The following is a 22,286-nucleotide window of genomic DNA, read 5'->3' on the forward strand; positions in this document are numbered from 1 at the left end:
GAAATAACATGAAAATAAAGCAACAAAGCAGATAGGCTATAGCTCTGCCACGTGTCCTACGTTTCAGAGCAGGGACATTTTGGTCTCTATCAAGGACTAAAGTGCAGGCACAAAACAAAACAACCCAAACATTTCTCCCCAGAACCAAGGTCTAATGACTTCACTTAACTATATAAACTAAAGGAGCTGGGTGTGGTGGTACACGCCTTTAATCCCAGCACTTGAGAGGTAGAGGCAGGCGTATTGTTGTGAGTTCGGGACAGCCTGATCTACAAAGCAAGTCCAGGACAGCCACGGTTACACAGAGAAACCCTGGCTCAAAAAACCAAAACCAAAACAAAACAAACAAGCCCCCAACCATACCGCCCCCCCAAAGAAACTAAAGGAGCAGAAATGGATCAGAGGGGTGCCTATTCAGAAAATAACTTGAGGGCTTTTGACAATACATCTTACCAGAGATTCTCCATCTCCAGAGGCTAGAAGAAGAAAAGACAACACACTTACAATGACAACCAACACTTTTTAACATTCATACTCAAGGAACTCAGCTGGCAGACAGCTCTGTCAGACCCCCAAGGAGGCACCATATGAACATTTTCATAAGCTCTATCTATTACCATTACTTTAGCTAGATAAGGCTGTGGGCTAAAAAGGCTGAGAGTTTGAAGAATGAGCAGAAGGTAGGTGACTCGGCACCATGTAGAGAATGACCCTGCATACTGCACAATGCTGAATGAATGGTGCATGCTTTTCTGCAATAGAGGCAAAAGAAGAGTGTGCAGTCTCCTGATGACCTTGCAGAGGGGGAGCAACTTCAGGGCAATCAGAGTGGTGCTGACACTCACCAGGCCAAATAGGAGATATGGGCTTCTTACCACCACACTCCATGAAGCCAAGCAACCATTACCCGAGAGATGATTTGGGCCTTAACTAGCAAAGTGCTGGGGTTAATCTAATCCTCTCTACTTGTATAAGCACCACCCAAGAGATCATGTAGGCAAGGTACAGGGTCTGAGGGTTGGACCCCTATCTCCTCACTAGCATGTACCCCAGCACATGCCTTCTAGACAAATTCTGTAGGTTGAAGGTCAGTGGGAGCTATGTTACGTAGTGTCTCCTTCACCCCCAAATCTATAACACACCCCGTGCCGCCATTCTTTTCTGTTCACAGAACTCATCATCACTTGATACTGCTATGGGCTTCCTAGCTAAAAGTATAGCTACTTCCTTATTTTCTCCTCTTCAACTTCCTGAAAGCATTCTTTACAGTTTATATTCATTTCCCAGTAAAGTGTGGGCTGGAAACTGAATGTCAAGTCTGCTTATCTATTAATTCCACTTTCACTCTGTTGCTTTAAGAATAGTTTTAGGGAGCCAGACATGGTGGTGCACTCCTTTAATCCCAGCACTCAGGAGGCAAATACAGGCCAGCCCGGTCTACAAAATAAATTCCAGAACAGCGAGGGCTACCCAGAAAAAAACCCTGTCTTGAAAAAACAAAAAACAAACAAAAGGAACAGTTTTAATTTACAAGCCTTCCCAAAGAAGCTGACTTTTCTCATTTTTTTTCCAAGACCGGGTATCAACTATGTAGCCCTGGCTGTTCTGGAACTCACTATGTAGACATCAAGTGCTTGCCTTGCCTTCGCTTGCCTTGAATTCAGAGATCCCTCTGTCTCTGCCTCCCAAATGCTGGGATTAAAAGCTGACTCTTGAAGGCAAGGACCCGCCACCTGCGCTCCACATAGCCAGTCTGGTCCACCATGTCAGTGTGTGCTCAAAAGGATAATTTCCTCACAGGAAACTTGAGCACTAAGCTTAGTGGTGTTCTTATTTACAAACTAACATATTTCTTATTTTCTGGGTTCAAAGTTAAATCAGAGAAAAAAGCCATTACAATAATAACTCCAAGTGTCGGACAGCGTGGTGGACAACAGCAGCAAGCTAAGACAAAGCAAAGCAAAGTGCCCAGATCCAGAAACAGACTTACCTAAGGCTCCCCAAACATTGGGTAACCTTGGCTGCAGAGATGGACATTTATGCCCAATGAAGGTCCCTTCATGGAAAAGGACAAGAAAATGCTGTCCTCTCATACTTATGTTGTAATACTGAGAATGGGTCTGGCCAAACAACTTCTCCTGACTACAGAATTATGGTGGCATCACCAAGATAGGACTCTCCAAATAGACTGTAGTCATTACTACTGGGATCCAGGTCTCATTTTCATTGTATAGCTCACAGAAAACTAACAAAAAGCTTCAATATTATGGTTTTGCTCCTGGCCTTTAAAAAATTATGTATCTTCCTACTTGTGTTTATCGCATAGACTTTCCAAATAAACTATGCTCCAACAAATTGTGCAAAACTAAGAAAAACTGATTTTATGAGAAAAAGAAGTTGAACAAGTGACGCAGAAGCTTTTCAAGTGTGACTAGCTTCAGCCAGGAAGGGTACTAGAGAGCCTCTGCTACCCGTCCCCTCCATATGCCCAGAAAAATGATCAGCATCTCCCGAACTGTACACATAACTTCTGAAAGCTAAGCAAAAATGAGGGGATGGGGCAACTTCCAACAACACACAGAGCTGCTTCTGCCCACCTTTCAGGGGACTGAAGAAGTTGAAGAAAGACTCATTGGGCACTTGCTTGGTGATGGTTCGCACGGTGCCCCGGCCCTTGTGCTTCTGCTTTTTCTTGATGGTTTTGACTGTGACATTTTTTCCTTTCTTCCAGTCTATTGTACACCTGCAGGGACAAGGCAGCTGTTATAGACGGACACTTGCCCCAAAAGAAATCCCTCTACTAATCCCAGGAAGGAAGCCCTATGGAACTTCTGACACCACTAATCTGCAAACCAAAAAAAAAAAACAACCCCAAAGCCAACCTGTATGGCAGCTTACAAGACTAGCCTGGTCTCATCATCCTTGGGTAACCAATGCTCAAAAGTCTTACAGCTCAGAAACGACAACAGCATTCTCCCACAACAGCCCATAAGGATTCTGAAATGTCTTCTGTGAGACCCTGTCAAGTACATATAATGCTCAAGAACTCACCTCATATTGCCTCTGAGCACACCTCAAGTTATCACTCATGTACCCCAACTCAGAAATGGACTAAGTGAACAGGACAGCAGGGCCACTGCCTCACCTCTGGCAGCAGCTCAATGATGTCTGCTTAGCCTTCTCCCACATGACAGACTGATCCTCACCCTTCATACTCCAAGCCTTTGAATAAAGTAGGATTTTAGTGAAGCCCCAAATCACTTACTGATATTAACAACACTGAGCTAGTAGTGTTAAGTATTTTACTTCAACAGTCAGTGAGACATACCCACAGGAGACAACTCTAAGCTGTATCTCTACTGAGTGGTCTAGAGACTAACACTGACATGCATCAGGTGGCAAATGTCAAGTTCTAAAGCTGCCAATGGGCTGTGACCTACACTGAACTTCACTATTCAACAAATACTTTTGCTCTTAAGAGTTTGGGGCTTAGCTGGGCACGATGGTAGCACAGCCTTTAACCCCAGCACTTGGGATGCAGAGGCAGGTGGATCTCTAAGTTCAGCCTAGTCTGCAGAACAAGAAAGTTTTAGGCAAGCCAGAATTATATAATGAGACCCTCTCCAAAACCAACCAAAAAATACTTCAGGGTGAGCTGAAGAAATGGTTCAAAAGACCAGTATTTACTTCCCAGCACCCACATCAAAGATGGCTCACAACCATCTTTAACTCCATCAGACGCTCCGAACTCTATGGGTGCTACATGTATGTGGTACCAATACACATGCAGACACAGCAACCATAACATTAAGTAAAAGTAAAAATAAAAATAAGTCTTTAAAAAACGAGGCTGAGGCCGGGCACAGTGGCGCACGCCTTTAATCCCACCACTTGGGAGGCAGAGGCAGGTGGATCACTGCGAGTTTGAGGCCAGCCTGGTCTACAAAGTAAGTCCAGGACAGCCAAGGCTACACAGAGAAACCCTGTCTCAATAAAATAAAATAAAATAAAATAAAAAAGGGGAGGGGGACTTGCTCTTGTGTGTCAAGGTCCTAGGTTCAATCTCCACTACCGCAAAAAAGAGAAAACAGGGCTACACAGAGAAACCATGGGGGGGGGGGGGGGGGGGGGGGACGAGAACACAAGTGAATGAGAATGAATGAATGAATTTCTGTATATAAGCACATATGTGTGTGTCTCTATATACATGCCCAGATCAGATGCCAGGCAGAAAAGGATATCAGGTATCTTCCCCTATCACTTCCATCTACTGTATTTTTCAGGCCATAACATGCACTTTTTCTCCCCAAAAGTGTGTGTGTGGGGGGGGGGGGGAATTAGGGTACATGTTATAGTCCGATTGCTGTTTTTACTGTTTTTGTTTTACTGCTCTAAAAACTGGGTGCATCTTGTAGTCCGAAAAATACAGTATTCTTGTGAAGCAGGGTTTTCCTGACCCCCAAGGCTTGTAATGTCTTTTTTGTTTGTTTGTTTTTTAAGACAGAGTCTCTCTGTGTAGCCTAGGCTGTCCAGGACTCACTTTGTAGACCAGACTGGCCTCGAACTCAGAGTTCCACCTGCCTCTGCCTCCCGAGTGCTGGGATTAAAGGTGTGCGCCACCATGCCCGGCTTGCAATGTCTTAACTAGGCTGGAAGTCCACAAGTCCCAGCAATCTTTCTGTCCCCTGCACCCTCAAAGCTGTAATTACAGACATGTGTAACTTGTCCTATTAATGCTAGGGTCTGAACTCAGATCTTCATGATTACACAGCCATCTCTCTAGCCCCTAAGGCTTTTTTTTTTTTTTTAATTTTAATTTATGTGCATTGGTGTGAGGGTGTCAGATCTTGGAGTTACAGACAATTGTGAATTGCCATGTGGGTGCTGGGAGTTGAACCCGGGTCCTTTCGAAGAACAGGCAGTGCTCTTAACCACTGAGCCATCTCTCCAGCCCCCCCTAAGGCTTTTTTAAAACCTCATTTTCACTTTCTTTTTCTTTGTTGTACATACATCTTGCTGCACAGCCTGGCCTGGCCTTGAACTCATGCACCCCTACACCTGACTCTGTTCATTTTAAAATCCAAAACCATTATTGCTTTTGTTTCAGAAAGACATGTTCTTACCCATCACAGTCCACAATTTCAGGACCTTCAAATGAAAACGGGTCGGCCTTGTCTGGCTCTGACTTCATCTTGTATGTTTTCGTTAGGACAGGATTGGTGAAGAAGTCGTTGGGTTCAAAGTGAAACTCTAGCACAAAAGACTGAAGCAAAGATACAGAATAAGAACTACCTAACATCTACAAAAAGAGCTTAAGGAAACATCTCACAACATCTCTCATGGGCATAATTCCAACTAAAATCAACACTGGCAGCCCCACCCTATTCTAGTCCCTCTCTGTATGAAATCTGAATCAGATTCTATGTCTTGAAGTGAAAATAGGATCCTCCAGAGGTGGTAGATAGAGATGACAGAATCAACTGCTCCCTTAAAGCTGCTTAGTACTTAAGAGAGCACATAGGGCTGGGCAGTGGTGGCGCATGCCTTTAATCCCAGCACTCAGGAGGCAGAGGCAAGCAGATCGCTGCGAGTTTGAGGCCAGCTTAGTCTACAAATGGAATCCAGGATAGCCAAGGCTACACATAGAAACCCTGTCTTGAAAAACAAAAAACAAAACAAACAAAAAAGAGAGCACACAGGAAAACAATTCTTGCAGAAAAATAGGTACGTCAAGTCCAGATGGCTGCAAGGGGAAAAAGAAAAGCAAAAACAAAAGAAAACAACCAAACAATTAATTCACAAATATGCAATCAAAAAATAAGCAAGCAAAATGGAATAGTGATGCATTCCCTTAATCCTAGTATTTGGGAGGCAGAAACAGCAGATCTTAGTTCAAGACTAGGCTAGCCAGAACAGCCTGGGCTACATGCTACACAGAGAAACCCTTTCTCAAAAAACAAAAAACAAAAGCAAAGAAAAGGAAGGAAGAAAGAACAAAACAAGCAAGATGTGCTCTTTCTGAGGCAAATGTACTCCAAAAGCCAAACATACCAGAAAAACAAAAACAAAAAACAAAAAAAGGATTTGTTTATTAATTTATTTATTTATACAGTATCATGCCTCATCTGTGCCTGCACACCAGAATCACATTATAGAGGATTATGAGCCACCATGTGGTTGCTGGGACTTGAACTCAGGACCTTTGGAAAAGCAGATGGTGCTCTTAACCTCTGAGGCATCTCTCCAGCCCTGTTTTTTTTTTTTGTTGTTGTTTGTTGTTTTGGAAACAGTTCACTCTAGCCTAGCTGATCTTATGCTCACAACAACCCTCTTGCCTCCGCAGGAAGTGAGGCTCCAACTAACATGCAGAGGAAGACAAGATTGGCTGAGAATGGAAGAAAACAGGCCTCAGAAACCAAACATGCTTTTAATAAGAAAGGGGAAACAAACAAACAAACAAACAAACAAACTGATCCACTGTGAAGTGAGCTCATGCTTTTATATTCTCAGCACCTGGAAGGCTGAGGCAGAAGAGTGCCACGATTTTCAGGCCTGCCTGAAAGGTAGCATATGCCTATAATCCTAGAACATGGGCAGCAAACCCAAGAGTGGGCCACAAATTTGAAGACAGCTTAGTCTATATTCTGGTTAGCCCAGGCTACACAGTGAGACTGTATCTCACAATAATAAAAATAATTCATATGAAGGCAAAAATACAACAACCAAATCTGGATGAACTGAAAGTAAAAAACCATGACAATCTCAAAGCTGTCTGCTAAGGAAAGGTAGAGATCAGGAAGCGTATGCAAAGCTTTGGGTAGGAAGGAATTTCTGTGGCCATGTAAGAGGACAGCCCCTGACCAAGAGAGGCAGTAAGCACGCTGAGCTCCCAGTATCCACAGCCCCATCTTCAGAGCGACAGCCAAATGTTCACTTTTAAGAAGCAAGGAGGAGGCCGGGCGTGGTGGCGCACGCCTTTAATCCCAGCACTTGGGAGGCAGAGGCAGGTGGATCACTGAGTTTGAGGCCAGTCTGGTCTACAAAGTGAGTCTAGGACAGCCAGAGCTATCACAGAGAAATCTTGTCTCAAAAAACCAAAAAAAAAAAAAAAAAGCAAGGAGAGATGGGTTCCCCTCTCAAGATCCCTTGTCTGTCCCCTCATAGAGTATGTGTCTCCAAGACCTGAAACTGAAAGCCACCAGCCAGCCAGTCAGTCATGTGTCACTGGAAATCCTGTAGCACTGGAATGGAACCCGCAAGCCACAGCAAAGCTGACAGGTTACGAACAGTGCTCCTGAGTAGAGGGTAAGGCGCAGCAAGCACCAGCCCTGCAACATCCTATGTTAAGCTCATCTTCCCAGAGGCCAGACCACCTCCCATGTTTGAAGCTGTTTCATGGTAGTTTTCAGTCACATCTATATTGGTTATATTAGGCTAAACCCAGGCAGGTTTCTTTACTTGGTATCTGGATTTCTCCACCAGTGTTGTTCATGTTTGTGTATGCTCTTCCCATTCTTTTAAGAAAGGGTCTCAGTGTGCTGTGATTCACGCTGGTCCTGACTCCTATACTCAAATAATCCACCTCCCTCCTGGGATTACAAGTTCATGCCGCCACATCCTGCTACCTCCCATGTGACACTTATGAAAAGTATGGTGTGTTGACCACCTCCACCAAACAAGAAAACCCAGCAACTAAATTAAGAGTCTGACCAAACCATAACCACAGCCTAGCAGTCAAGGTTGGTTCAACTTGGCACTAGCCCAAATCCAGCTGGCTGATGCTCAGCCTTTGCACGAAACACGGTCTGTGTTACTGGCCAAATGCCCAGCTCACATTGCCAACTGTGGCACCAAGAGATGTCTGATGAGGCATGCTCAGGGCTACCCAACTTCTTTTGCACCTCAGTCAATGAGTAAGGAGCTTGGTCAGTACTCACCATAGGCTGTCCAGGGTCTGAAAACTTCACTTTAATATCCTGAAGGTGTTTCAAGATCGGTTCATCATATTCCTAGCAAATAGAGAAAGAATCCTGAAAAATGGCCCATACTCATGGCAGTCACAGTTGCACGTATCCCAGATGCTGGGTACTTGTCCCTACTGGGATTTTGTCTTTGTCCAGTAGTAACTTCTGGAAAGCAATGTAGATCTGTTCAGTATATATCTCTGTGCCACAAATCAGCTGCCACCTGCCTCTTGAGTGGCACCACAGCTACCACCAATGCTGGCTGTAGGAGAAGTTCCATGCTCTCCTGCTACCACTTGACATCACAGTTGGTACAATGCCACCAATCAAGACTTCTGGCTCCCAATGTATAAGACGACAAAACAAAAGGCTTGACATCAGAGGAAATGGCAAGTTAGCTGATGGTCTTCCTTCATAGCACTCACCAGAGACAATAACTATCCAAGTCTACATATGCCACTTCTGTGAGATTACAGAATATGTCAAAGCCTCCCATACAAGAACCAACAACTCCCGTGGCTCTAAGCTTTCATAATGACTATTGCTTAGACCTGTGCTGTGAAGAGCTCACTTGAGAAAAAGCTAAAGGAATGTCTCACAATGGCACACTAGTGACAGTTTACATTGTTAATTTCTTCATCCAGAGTTTGGCACTGAGTCCCAGAATTTAAGGTTCTAAAGTTCTAAGAACTAAGTCCACTTCAAAATTTTAAGGTTTTTTTTGACATGACAGAATAAAAATAAACAATAACACCACCTATTAAGTAGTTAAAGGGGGAAAACAAATCCACAGTTCTGAAAACAGGCCACACCAAAAGCAGTCACATCTCTGACACTGGCAGAGGGTCCATGAAGCACTACACCAACCATACCGCCCATGCTGTGCACCTGAACTGAATGGCCAGCAGCCTGTCATGTATCTGCTGGTACATCAAATGGGATGTGTGCACATCAGATGAGAACCAATATGGACGTGTGAGAATAAACATATGCACATACATCCCATTAAAGCACCACACTCTGAAGGCTGGGTGTAGTGGTACACGCCTTTAATCCCAGCACTTGAGAGGCAGTGGCAGGCAGATGTTGTGAATTCGAGGCCAGCCTGATCTACAAAGTGAGTCCAGGACAGCCAAGGCTACATAGAAAAACCCTGTCTTGAAAAACCAAAACCAAAACCAAAACTAGAAAAATGCACCACACTCTCTATCACGCTCTCTTCAAAGGCAAAGCAATGTAACCAACAAGCCCTATGCCCCGTCCCTCATATGTACCAGAGCTACCAGAAAGCTGGCAAGACCACATGTACAATAGAGTGACATCTAGCACTTAAACACCACCACCATTGGAAACTCCAAACTACAACTTACTTTTACCCAAAGCATTTCTCCCCACTTAGCAGTGTGGACATCATCAAGGAGCACAGGAGAAAACAAACTTTCCCCATCACTCTGACTCACTGCCTCTAATTTCTACATACCTCCCATCCCATAAAGCCAAAGACTATGAGCCAGCTTTCCTCTGCCCCCCAGCATGGGGTTTTCAGTTGCTGGGGTACACATGGATCATGTAAGGAGATTCTGAAAACATGTCTCCCCAAGCTCCCTGCTTTCACAGGAAGAACCTGTGAACACGAACAAAGTCTTGGAGTGCAGTGCTGGATTCTGCAGGTGGTGTAGTAAACTGCCTCTCAAGCTCTGGCATTGACAGAATTATCAGCTTTGTATAAGAACTGCAAAGGAGGGCTGGAGAGATGGCTCAGAGGTTAAGAGCACTGTCTGCTCACAACCATCTACAATGAGATCTGGTACCCTCTTCTTGGCCTGCAGGTATTACATGCAGGCAGAACACTGTATACATAATAGATAGATACAGCTAAAAAAGAACTGCAAAGGACAATGTGGCTCCCTCCAGCACCCTGGGTATCAGGGTTGTTGTCCAAGTGCCAGTCCCCAGAAGGAGACTTTTCATCTGCATTAAAGGACCTCCCAGCATGCAGGTAAGCAGTAATGTGAGCACCACAAACCAGTCTGTCAACATAATGCAGAAGCTGTGCATCACCACTGTCTCCACCCACCCACCAGGCAGAAGCCCCTCACCTGCACCAGCTCACTAAGCATGTCCACGTTTCTGAAGATGGTAAACCAGAACTCAGGGATGCCTTTGGGGTTTAGCTCTTCCACTGTTGCTGCTTCTTTCTCAGCTATGACTGCTTTATTCTTCATATCTCCCTTTAAAACAGATTCAAAACACAAAAGTCATTGAAAACAAAGACTTAACATAGCTCAAGGACTTACGGTAAGACATTATTTCAGGGGCTATCACACAATTTCATTTTCCTTTGTGTGAGTATCTCCAAACCATGGAGTTGGAAAAGACACTCATGGCACTGTGTCCTTATGTAATTCACAGTGAAATGTCCCATCAAGGGGAGAAAAGGAAAAGGGCATATTGCCACCAGACTTGTAAAAGAATGCTCAGTCTGGCTTGGTGAACTTCCCGTCATCATAAAGACTGAATACCACAGCAGCTTCCAGCAGCACACACGTTGTGCCACATTCATTACCATTAAGGTGAAGAAAACCCCAATTCAGACCAGGTATGGTAATCCACATCTGTTACCACAGCACTTGAAAGGCAGAGGCATGGAGACTGCCATAATTTTGAGGGTAGCCTTGTCTACATAGCAAGTTCTAGGCCAGCCAAGGCTATATGAGATCTTGTCTCCAAAAAAGGAAAGAAGAAGAAAGGGGGGAGGGGGGTAAGGCGATAGCAGCAAGAAAGAAAGGAAGGAAAGAAAAAGAAATGAATAACACAGCTTCAGGAAGAAGGCAGGGGCAAGTTAAAAAAAATTTGAACTAAATGATTTCTGAATGCTTGCTACAATAGCCTGGTATGATGGAACACTTTTCAGACATCTTTAAACCATCAAAACAGGCTTTTCCTGGGTCACAAGGAACAAATTAATCCAAAACCACAGCTTCAACATCTAAGAGAGCAACACTGGCCAGGTGTGGTGGCATATGCCATCTCTGTGGGTTAAGCCAGCCTGGTCTACACAGTGAGTTCCATGTCAGCCAAGGTTACATGAGACCCTGTCTCCAAAACAAAAACAGAAACAAAACAAACAACAACAACAATAACAAAACAGCATGACATGTAACCACAAAAATTAAACATTTCAAAAAGATCCCTGAAAGATAACTCTTCTGAATCAAAAGTATCTGTTATCTAAACACATAATCAGGCTGACAGGGGTTTGGGTGTGATTCAGCGGCCTTTTGTTTACGAGCCTCTGGGTTATATCCCTAGTACCTCAAACAAACTAACAAACCAGGATACAAGTTAAAGTTAACCTTGTATCATGCTGAAACTCCCCATGGCATTTGAACAAGACAGTCAGAAAATAGATACAGGACGTCATGATGCTGCACACTCACCTGCTGACCTAGAGACAGAGTAAAGCTGAGCAGCCTGAAGTCTCCAGATGGCCCCTGACATGTACCTACCTTCCCACTGAGGAGGAAGACGGGTGCAGTTCCCACCCATGCTTACCTCCACCTTGGACTCTAACTGGTGTTACAGTTAGCTTTGTTCTAGAGATAGGGTCTCACTATGTAGACCAGGCTGGCCTGGAACTCAAGAATTCTATCTGCTTGCCTCTCATGCTGGAGTAAGAATCATCTTCTACCATGCCTCAAACACTACAACCAATTTTTGCCTGCCTGACCTGTATTTCAGTTTGGTGCTGCACAGACCACTGAGAAGGGGCCACACTTGTCATGATAACTGACAAACTACCTCAAATACTAGAGTCATCATGTATCACCATGGACCCACGCACCCATGGAAAGAAGGGAACCACCGTGGGCCTGCTCCACTGAGCTTCGTGGACAGGAACCATGAGTGGAAGAACAAGGCCTTGACTTCATCTCCCAATACCACAAAAATAACTTGGATTAAACACGTCAAACAGAAACTTACAGCCAGCTTGTCATCTTCCTCATTCTCACTGTGCCACGCTGACTCTGCATCTGTGGGCTCCACATCACCAGTGATAAATTCTCTTCTCTACATAAAAAGCCAAGAGTCCATCAGCATATCAGGCTCTCTACAAACTTAGAAGCTAAGATGTTTACACAGGCCTCTGAAAAGGCAGTAAAAGTCCCTGGGTGGTACTATGTCTCACCCCACAGCAGTGACTATAGGAGGCAAGCATATTAATGGCACGCACCTTGTCAAACAGAGGCTGGTACAGGGCTGCATACTTCCTCTCCAAGTCATGAACTTCCTCATAGAACTTAGCTTCTATATGCGCACACCTCACCTGGAGCTGCTTTAGAGCGTTAATTCTCCTTTTGACAGCTTTGGGTAAACTACAAGAGAACAGAAAAGAAAACATGTAGTGCCAGCAAACAACTATCACATACAATAAGCACCCTGACTAGAAAGAGCCACTAAAACCCTACATGCAAACAAGCCAACAGGAAAGAACGGACTGCTTGCTGGGCAAGGTAGTGCAAGCCTTAATTCCAGAATAGGCAGGTGTATCTCTGTGAGCTCGAGGCCACCCTGGGCTACTGTCTACTCAACAGGATAGCCAGGGATAAATAGAAAGACTGGTGGGGGGGGGGGGCAACAGACTGAGAGAGGAAATTGAAAAGATACAAACTGACAGATGTGAAAATAAGACTCAATCCCATAACAAATCAAAAGCAGAAATGGGAGATCAGTTTGTAAAATTGTTCTTTTGCCCCAACCAAACTGGTGATAAAAAACAGAGTAAAGGAAGCTGGGAACACTTGTAATCCCAGCCTGTGGGAGGCTATAGAGTAAGAGGAGCAGAAGTTGAAGGCTATTCTGGGCTACAGAGAGACTAAGGAGGAAAGTATAGGTCACAGGTAGAACACCAATCTAACAACACAGATAGCCTTTGGTCCAATCCCCACAGCGCGCGCGCACGCACGCACACACACACACACACACACACGCACACACAAAGTGGTGAGCTGGGCATTGTGTTCTGCATCTATAATCTTAACACTTCAGAAGTCGATGTAGAAGATCAGGTGTTCAAGCCTAGCCTTGGCTACTCACTGAATTCAGGGCCAGCCAAAGCCACAAGAAATTTTATCTCTCAACGACAAAAAACCAAGCCAAACCAAACACCACCACAAAGGCTGAGGCTGGATAGATGGCTCAACAGGTGTAAGTATTTGCTACTCTTACAAAAGCTCTGAGTTAGAGCTCCAGCTTTAGGGAGATCTGATGCCTCTGGCCTCCACGGACATCTGTACTCAAATATGCACGCACAAACATACACACTCAAAATTTAAAACAAACAAAAACCCACCAAAGAGATGGCTCAGTGGTTGAAGGCACTTGCTACCAAGCCTAATGACCTAAGAAGTTAGATCACTAACAATCACAAGTTGGAAGGAGAAAACCAATGCCTTCAAACTGTCCTCTGGCATCTACATGTACAGCACAATAGGATAAAACAATAAAGAGAAAAAGCAAAAATTTCCACACAAGGAACAGACACAGGCAAGCTGACAAGCACTCACGCATGTGGGCCCTCCTGCTGCTGGCTGCTTCTAGACACCCACATAGAATCCTCTCTAATTACACCAGCTAAGAGTTCCTTTGCCTCTGTTTCAGAGTTTGTTTCTTCATTTTGTTTGTATGAGTACTCCTAAAATTAAGAGAAAAAAACCATGCAGGAGGTGGTAGTGCATGCCTTTAGTCCCAGCACCCAGGTGGCACAGGCAGGCAGGCCTTTAAGTTCTGATGCCAGCCTGGTCTACAGAGCAAGTTCCAGAGCTAGTATCCAGGGCTACAGAGAGAAACCCTGTCTTGAAAAAACCAAAAAATGAAAGAAAAAAAAATTTAACCTATAAAGTTGTTTAAATTAAAATCCATGCTGGGCAAGGTGGTGCATGCCTTTAATCACAGCACTTGAGAGGCAGAGGCAGGTGGATCGCTATGAGTTTGAGGCTAGCCCGGTCTACAAAGTGAGTCCAGGACAGCCAAGATAACAGAGAAACCCTATCTCAAAAAACCAAAATAATTAAATAAATAAAACCCAAAAAATAATGTTACCAGGTGAAAACTTGTTCACAGCAAATTTGAATGCAGGGCCACATAAGCAGCCAGTGCTGGCCCAAGCTCCACTCAAGAGCTTGGACTCTCACAAGCTATCATTACCCTGTGCTGCTGTCCCAGTGAACTACCACTCCTTTTCCACACTTGCAAAAACCAGACAGCATTCTCAACTCCCTCACTACATCCTACCTCCTTCTCCTACTACCTACACACACACACACACACACACACACACAGAACAAAGACAAACTGTACCCACTGAGGAGTAAACCTAGAAAGGCCTCTAAATGGATGCAAGGAAATGTGCAGTATCTCCTCCTGTTATAACAGCTAAGCCTTGCCCAACTGGGTATGGAGCCTGAGGTGGCTCATCTCTTTCAGAAGGCAGACATGGAGGCCCTGAGAAGCACTACCCAGACTGGGGATCTCATTTCTACTGAACAACACAGCAGGAGACACAAGTCTCCTGGCAACGGTAAGGGTGTAGGTGCCAGCCAGCCAGCACTCTACCAGCACTGGCTTATTACTTGAGTCTTCTACCAGCCACATGGTGGCACTGTGTACCACCAAGCAGACAAGATGAGCTGCTCCTGAGGACTGAAAACCACACTTGTTCCTACTCTGAGGCAAGTTGTTTGCTCTATCTCTTGACTCACGTTTCTATGTAGCTAGAAGGAGTGTGAGAGACGTTGTCGAGACGTTCCTGCAAAGCTGCCAGCACTTGTGGGTTCTGCATCACCTGGTCTGTGAGTTTTTCTATGAAGAAATGAGACCACAGTTATTTAGCAGCCAAGAACCCAAATACCAACATGGATCTCAGGCTTGTCACCCCAGCTACTCAAGAGGCTGCAAGGGAATGCCACGCCAAGACCTCATCTCAAAATAAAAAGACACAAGAGAGCTGGGCTGTAACTTAACAGTACAGTACTCACCTAGCACATGAAACCCTGGGCTCGATCCTTATTACCACAAATGCGTACTAGAAATACATTCCCAGCCAGGCTTGGTAATGCATGCCTGTAATGCCAGCACTTGGGGAAGCAGCCAGGTGGATCTCTGTGAGTTTAAGGCCAGCCTGATCTACAAAGTGAGCCCAAGACAACCATGGCTACACAGAGAAACCCTATCCCAGAAAACAAACAAAAAAAGTAGTATACATTCCTTAGTGCTTTTTAGCCCAATATTCAGTGTAAAAAAAAGGCACAGATAAGGAGGAAGAAACTCCACTGCCTCAGACCACATTTACTTTAAAAATAGAACCCCAATACACGTCTACTTAGCTTTGCTACTGATTCCTAAATATGGCAAAGTACTTATTTAGAGACGTGTATCTTAAAAGCAGAAGCAGGTGGATCTGAGTTTAAGGCCAACCTGGTTTACAAAGCAAGTTCTAAGACAGCTAGGGCTGCTACATAGAGAAACCCCATCTCAAAAACCAAAACAAACTAAAAGTATCTTGTTAGTCACCCCAGTTGGTGATAGTCAGAGGCTCCTGCCTACAGCCACCTACACCCTAAGCCCCTAAGATGACCAACTTCCAACTTTCAGGGGTCTGACTCTGATTACACCTTGCTCCTCAGTCCCATTGGTGTTTGGAAGCCAGAGAGATAGAAACAAGATAAGCTTTGAAAATGAAACAGCATCCACCCACTTCTCAGTCCCCAGCCTGCCCTCCTCCTGAAAAGCCCTTTGCCCCCAAAAAACCCACCTCCTGCAAAAAGTACTCTGACCTCTTTACAGCTCCTTCTGACAGCTCATAAGCCTTTGTTGTGGTACTTGTAACACTGAGTTATTTAGAACTTGTTCCCCAAATAAAAAGAGGAACTTGAGACCTGGAACTTGAGACTCTCCTGTAGAGGAATTTTAATTTAAAACATGGCTGCTCTGGCAAGAGATCACATCCAAAGACCTTCTAGGTCTGTGTGATCCATCTGGAATACAAACACAAACACACCTTTCATCTTGGAGACAGAGGCAAGCAGATCTGAGTTCAAGCCAGCCTGGTACAGAGCAAGTATCAGGTAAAATAAAGATTAGGTGCAGGCGTAGTGGTACATGCCTTTAAGCCCAATGAAGGTTGAGTGGCAGGAAACGTGATGAATCAGAGAGACATGACAGAATAGGATATGCCCAACTGTCATGAGAAGAGAGGAAAAAAGGGAAGCTACTTAAAGGGGGAGGGAGAGAGGGAGAGGGAGGAGTGGAGTGGAGGAGAGGGGAAGAGAGCGAGAGACAGACAGGGAGGGGAGAGGAACAGAAAGGGGGTGGGGAGCAGTTTTACCGGGAGAGGTTGAATGAGAGAACAAGCTAGACACAGGTGAAGACAGAAATAGCCAGAAAATGAGAAGGAGCCAGACAATTAGAAGATTGCTGGAATTAGTTTGATGCCAAGCAGAGCAATTCTGGGCCAAGAGAAAAGCCAGACTGAATATGTTAGTTGGGAGAGGAGTTTGAGCCAGAACAGCTGAGTTGAACCAGCAGCCCAGATCTCAGTAAGAATAAGAAAGGGTGAGCTTTTTTTTTTTAAGAGACAGGCTTTCTCTGTGTAGCCTTGGTTGATGTGGACTCTCTTTGTAGACCAGGCTGGCCTCGAACTCAGAGAGCCGCCTACCTCTTCCTCCCAAGTGCTGGGAAAGGGTGAACTTATTAAGTAGTAAGTCACAGAGGTTGAAAACATTCTAGGCCTAGGTTAGATTGTACAGAGGCTAGAAGCTTCCAGGACTAAGTTAGTAGACAGAGGCAGTAAGCCTCCAAGATGACAACTGAAACAGGTGAATAAAAGTTCCTTTTATACCCTCCTGCTTGGACTCCCAAGTGCTGGGATTATATCATAGTCTGTACAGCCAGCTCAGTGACAGATTAAGATTTTCTTTCATTTTATCATTATTGTGTTTATGTATTCAATCAGATGTGCAATGTACAACAGCACCTGTAAATTTACATACACAGAGATAAATCTAGGTTTTGCTTTTTTTTTCCTCTCTCTCTCAGAGCTGAGGACTGAACCCAGGGCCTTGTGGTTGCTAGGCAAGAGCTCTACCACTGAGCTAAATCCCTAACCCCTTAGGTTTTGTTTTTAAAAAGATTTATTTATTATGTATACAGTGTTCTGCTTGCACACCAGAGCCAGAAGGGGACACCAGATCTCATTATAGATGGTTGTGAGCCACCATGTGGTTGCTGGGAATTGAACTCAGGGCCTTTCGAAGAGCAGATGGTGCTCTTAACCTATGAGCCATCTCTCCAGCCCCCTAGGTTTTGCTTTAAAATAAGTAGAAATAGAAAGTTGAGAGCGCAAGTCTGGTTAACATTCTGATGCCCAGGTTATATGCAAGCCAGTGAATGAGGGTATGTTCTCTTTTGTGGTGTCTGAAACTTTTTTTTTTAAAGAGCAGGATTTCTCAGTCTAACAGTCCTAGCTGTCCTAGGACTCAACTTTGTAAACCAGGCTGTCCTTGAGCTCACAGAGATGCCCCTGCCACTACCTTGTGAGTGTTGGCATTAAAGGCATGTACCACCACCGCCCAGCTTCAAATCAGAATTCCTAATCACTAAATAAAGTGGTGATTTTTCTCTTAGACAGAAATTCATCATTGCTACTGTAATTATTGTAATAAGTGGTTCTGGAGAAGAGACCCCCGCCCCCCTCCCCCAGTCACATATGGAAACCCTCCAATCACTGCTTCATCCACTATACTGACCTGTATTACTGGCATTTTTAGTAGCTTCCACAGTATCTGCAGGGCCTCCATCTGAAAGACTAAAACAAGTTTACAAAGTATTATAAACACAGTTCTAAATATAGCATCAAGTGGCATTTTAAGTATTTGTCCAATGTATTAGGGATGTATGCAGCAAGTGACTCCAGGTCAGGTGAGGACAACACCAATTAGGCATGGTGGAACATGCCTTTTATCCCAGCACTTGGGAGGCAGAGCAGGTGTATGTTCAAGGCCAGCCTCTCTACACAGTGAGTTCCAGAACAGAGAGAGCTACATAATGAGACCCTGTCTCCCAAGGAGGCAGGGAGACAACAAACAAACAAAGACAACACTGATATGCAGTGTTATTTAAGGGAGACTTCCTCCCATCTAAAAGATCACATTTACCCACTTCCCTTTCTTCTCACACCCAACCCATAGGTTGCAACCCTGCCAAAGCATCTTAATTTTCCCTTTTTGCCTTGAGACAGGGTCTAATTCAGTAGCTGCGGCTTCCTGGTGTTTGGATGACAAATATGAACCTACACACTTCACCTCATTTTTGTCTCGGAAAATTAAAAAAACCAACCAAACAAACAAACAAGCAAGCAAACACATATGTGTGCCATCTGTGGTGGTACACACCTTCAATCCCAGCACTTGGGAACAGAGGCAGGTGGATTTTTGGCAGTTCTAGGCCAGTCAGGGCTACACATTGTGATCCTGTCTTAAAAACAAAAATTCTTGTTTATACTTATGGCCATATGTGGGTATGAAGAATGTCAGTGGAGGCCGGAAGAAGACATTAGATCCCCAGAATTGGAGTTTGTAAACTGCCTAATGTGGGTGATGGGAACCAAACTCAAGATCTCTGCAAGACTGCTTTCTTGTTTGTTTCTCTGTGTAGCCTTGACTGTCCTTGACTTGCTTTGTAGACCAGGCTGGCCTTGAACTCAGAGATCCACCTGCCTCTGCCTCCCCAAGTGCTAGGATTACAGGCATGTGCCATAGCTCGAGGGTGCGGTACACATTCTTTTTTTTTTTTTTTTTTTTTTTTTTTAGTTTTTCGAATCAGGGTTTCTCTGTGTAGACTTGGCTGTCCTGGACTTGCTTTGTAGAACAGGCTGGCCTTGCACTCACAGTGATCTGCCTGCCTTTGCCTCCCGAGTGCTGGGATTAAAGGCATGCGCCACCATGCCCAGCTTTTCTTTTTTTGGGGGGAGGGGGTGGTTTTACACCTTCTTAACCATCTCTCTAGCCTCCTAATTTTTATTTTAACAGTAAATCCCTTGATTGTAGCACTTAAACCACACCATTCAAACAACTAGCTACCATCTGGTCAGCAGTGCACAAAAGTGGCCTTGTACAGTAAATGCAATGGTCACAGTGCTCTGCCAACCATGCAGCATCACCAAAACAGGCCTAACAGCTACCAAAGAGCTATGTATTCCTTCCAGTTCTACAAGGCCATCCAGGGCCTTTATCTCTGTGACATGAAAGCAGAGGGAGCTATGGGGAAATGAAGGGCAAATGTGAGCAAAATTAATGACACATGTACAAAATGTCATGATGAAATCTACTGTTTATATGCCAACTAAAAAATTAAAGCACACTGACCTTGGACATCTCAATAAAAATATTTTCCCTGATCCCTGGTAACTATGTCAGGCTAATGACATGACTTAACCAAAGGTGAGGAAAAGGAGTTAAAGGCCAGGGAGCACAGAAACTTCTACACACAAGGTCTCCAAATATCAGTATCTGAGATAGTTGGTGTCTGATATCAATTTCTTTGCAAGCAAAAGGGAAAAAAAGGGCCATTACCATTTGAAGTTTAAATGACTTAACTTTGAGGCCGGGCAGTGGTGGTGCACACCTTTAATCCCAGCCTTTGAGAGGCAGAGGCAGATAAACCTTTGTGAGTTTGAGACCAGCCTGGTCTACAGAGTGACTTCCAGGACAACCAGGGCTATACAGAGAAATCCTGTCTTAAGCAAACAAAACAACAATAACAACAAAAACAAAAACAAATAAACAAACCCAACCAACTATTTAACTTTAACTTCTAGTTTCTGAAATACAGTGGGCTCTAGTTCCCTACCTAAACTTTGAAGTCCAATAAATAAAGCTCATTGTGGCTTACCTGTTTTCTGCCATCTGAACGCCTTTGTCCCCTACAAATAAGAAAGTTTGCAGTTACATTCATACACAAAAAATAATGTATTACTTTTTTAACATCATCGAATGATGGCACTATATCAGACATGGTAATTGAGACCTTGCAAGTAAAGGAAATGGAAATGTCCCAGATGTGGACTGAAGTTATGTGAGCCTACGCGTGTCTAACCTCATAGACAGGTACACTTAGGATCTAGGTTTCACTGGAGATGGTGGCACATGCCTTTAATCTCAACCACTGGGAGGCAGAAGCAAGCAGATCATTGTGAGTTTGAGTCCAGCCTGGGCTATATAGAAAGTTCTTGGCCAAATAGGTGTACATAGTGAGACCATGTCAACAAATAAAACTAAAATGAAATAAATCTAGGCTTCATTATCTGCATGCTTTACTTTAAAAACTTTTATTTTTAAAGGCAGGATTTCGCACTTGGGAGGCAGAGGCAGGCGGATTGCTGTGAGTTCAAGGCCAGCCTGGTCTACAAAGTGAGTGTAGGACAGCCAAGGCTACATAGAGAAACTCTGTCTCAAAAAACCAAAAAGGTAGGATTTCATATATCCCAGATTGGCCTCCAACTGGCTATGGAGTTGATGATCCTGAATTTCTGACCCTCAGCCTCCATATCTCTAGTACTAAGGTGACAAGTATACACCATCATGTTGGGTTTATGGAGTGCTGGTATCAAACCCAGGGCGGTTTCATGTATGCTACATGTGAGCTAGATCCAAGGCATTCTTACTGACATTACAGTGATCAGACTTCACGGTAAGAAAACAGAATCCCAATCTGTCTTCTCTCTGCAATAAACCTAACAGATCAATACAGCAAAAGCATGTTTGAACTGTCTCTCAGATACAGAGTAACTCTAATCTATCTGCCCTTATCTTTCATGCCACCTGCACTGTAAAAACACTGTAAAGATACTCAATGTTACCACTGTGTAAGAATGGTTGATCTCAAGGTGGCCTCCTTACTTCAAAGGTGTGATGACTGAGGCACCATACAAAGCCCCTCACATCCGCTAAGTACATACTGCGAGACTTTCTAAAAGCTGTGCTGGTGATGGGGGCTCAGAGCACTAGCTGCTCTTCTAAAGGCCCTGAATTCAATTTCCAGCAACCACATGGTAGTTCACAACCATCTATAATGAGATCTGGTACCCTCTTCTGGCATGCAGGCATACATACAAGCAAAACACTGTATAATATATGAAAAATAAGGTTGTGATGGTCCTGGAAAACAGGAGACTTGGGAAAAACACTTTTGGCAAGAGTGATATGCAAGTGTTTCACAGTTAAATCAGCTCAATCTTCTATTATATTTTTATTGTTTCAAAATAAAATGTGTGCAGGTGGCTCATACCTTTAATCCAAGGGTTTGGTAGGCATAGCTAAGTGTCTACATATTGAGGTTCAGACCAGCCAGGTAGACAGTGAAACCCGGTCTCAAAACAAACTTAAACTGCACAAAAACACGTCACGTGATGCTGTATTAGGGTTTCCACTGCTGTGACAAGCACTACGACCAAAATGCAAGCTGGGGAGGAGAGTTTATTCTGCTTACACATCCACATCAACGTTCTCACCAAAGGAAGTCGGGACAGGAACTCAAGCAGAGCAGGAATCTGGAGGCAGGAACTGATGCAAAGGCCATGGTGGGTGCTGCTTACTGGCTTGCTCAGCCTTCTTTCTAGAACTCAGGATCACCAGCCCAGGGATGATGCCACCTACAATGGGCTGGGATCACTAATTGAGAAAATGCCTTACAACTGGATCTCATGGAAGCCATTTCCTCAACTGGGGCTCCTTACTCTCTGATGACTCTAGCTTTTGTCACTTTTACACACACACACACACACACACACACACAGACACACACACACACACACACACACACACACACACACAAAACAGCTAGTACTTGTTTTTTTTGTTTTTTCGAGACAGGGTTTCTCCATGTAGCCTTGACTGTCCTGGACTCCGAAGACCAGGCTGGCCTCGAACTCACAGCGATCCGCTTGCCTCTGCCTCCCAAGTTGTGGGATTAAAGGCGTGTGCCATCACCACTCAACTGTCTTTTTTTTCTTTTTTTTAAGATTTATTTATTTATTGTTTATACAGTGTTCTGCCTGCATGTACACCTGCACCCCAGAAGAGGGCACCAGATCTCATTATAGATGGTTGTGAGGCACCATGTGGTTGCTAGGAATTGAACTCAGGACCTTGAAGAGCAGATGGTGCTCTTAACCTCTGAGCCATCTCTCCAGCCCAATTATTGTCTTTTTAAAACTAAATTATTTTATGGGGGGAAAAGAGTAAGGCAACAACAGTACTGCAGATG

At 44.3% G+C, this 22,286-nt stretch overlaps 1 protein-coding gene and 1 non-coding gene across 3 annotated transcripts in view; both read right to left on the reverse strand.

Annotated features, from left to right (window-relative positions):
* Nap1l4 (nucleosome assembly protein 1 like 4) overlaps positions 1–19,944 on the reverse strand; it is a 30,645-nt gene extending 10,701 nt beyond the window's left edge. For both annotated transcript variants that reach the window (XM_051145723.1, XM_051145724.1), the window contains exons 1-10: positions 19,914–19,944; positions 17,771–17,829; positions 14,726–14,825; positions 12,199–12,340; positions 11,949–12,035; positions 10,064–10,195; positions 7,938–8,009; positions 5,124–5,263; positions 2,598–2,743; positions 454–476 (exon numbers count right to left, since the gene is read on the reverse strand). In XM_051145723.1, coding sequence (XP_051001680.1) covers positions 454–476; positions 2,598–2,743; positions 5,124–5,263; positions 7,938–8,009; positions 10,064–10,195; positions 11,949–12,035; positions 12,199–12,340; positions 14,726–14,825; positions 17,771–17,829; positions 19,914–19,927 — 915 coding nt within the window. In that variant the 5' untranslated portion in view covers positions 19,928–19,944. The remainder of the gene's footprint in view (positions 1–453; positions 477–2,597; positions 2,744–5,123; positions 5,264–7,937; positions 8,010–10,063; positions 10,196–11,948; positions 12,036–12,198; positions 12,341–14,725; positions 14,826–17,770; positions 17,830–19,913) is intronic.
* On the reverse strand, positions 7,168–7,294 carry LOC127190204 (small nucleolar RNA SNORA54). Its single transcript, XR_007830712.1, has one exon. It is a non-coding gene; the product is annotated as a small nucleolar RNA SNORA54 (small nucleolar RNA).
* Positions 19,945–22,286: the final 2,342 nt, after the last annotated feature.

The sequence above is a fragment of the Acomys russatus genome, chromosome 5, assembly GCF_903995435.1.
Source record: "Acomys russatus chromosome 5, mAcoRus1.1, whole genome shotgun sequence".
NCBI lineage: Eukaryota > Metazoa > Chordata > Mammalia > Rodentia > Muridae > Acomys > Acomys russatus.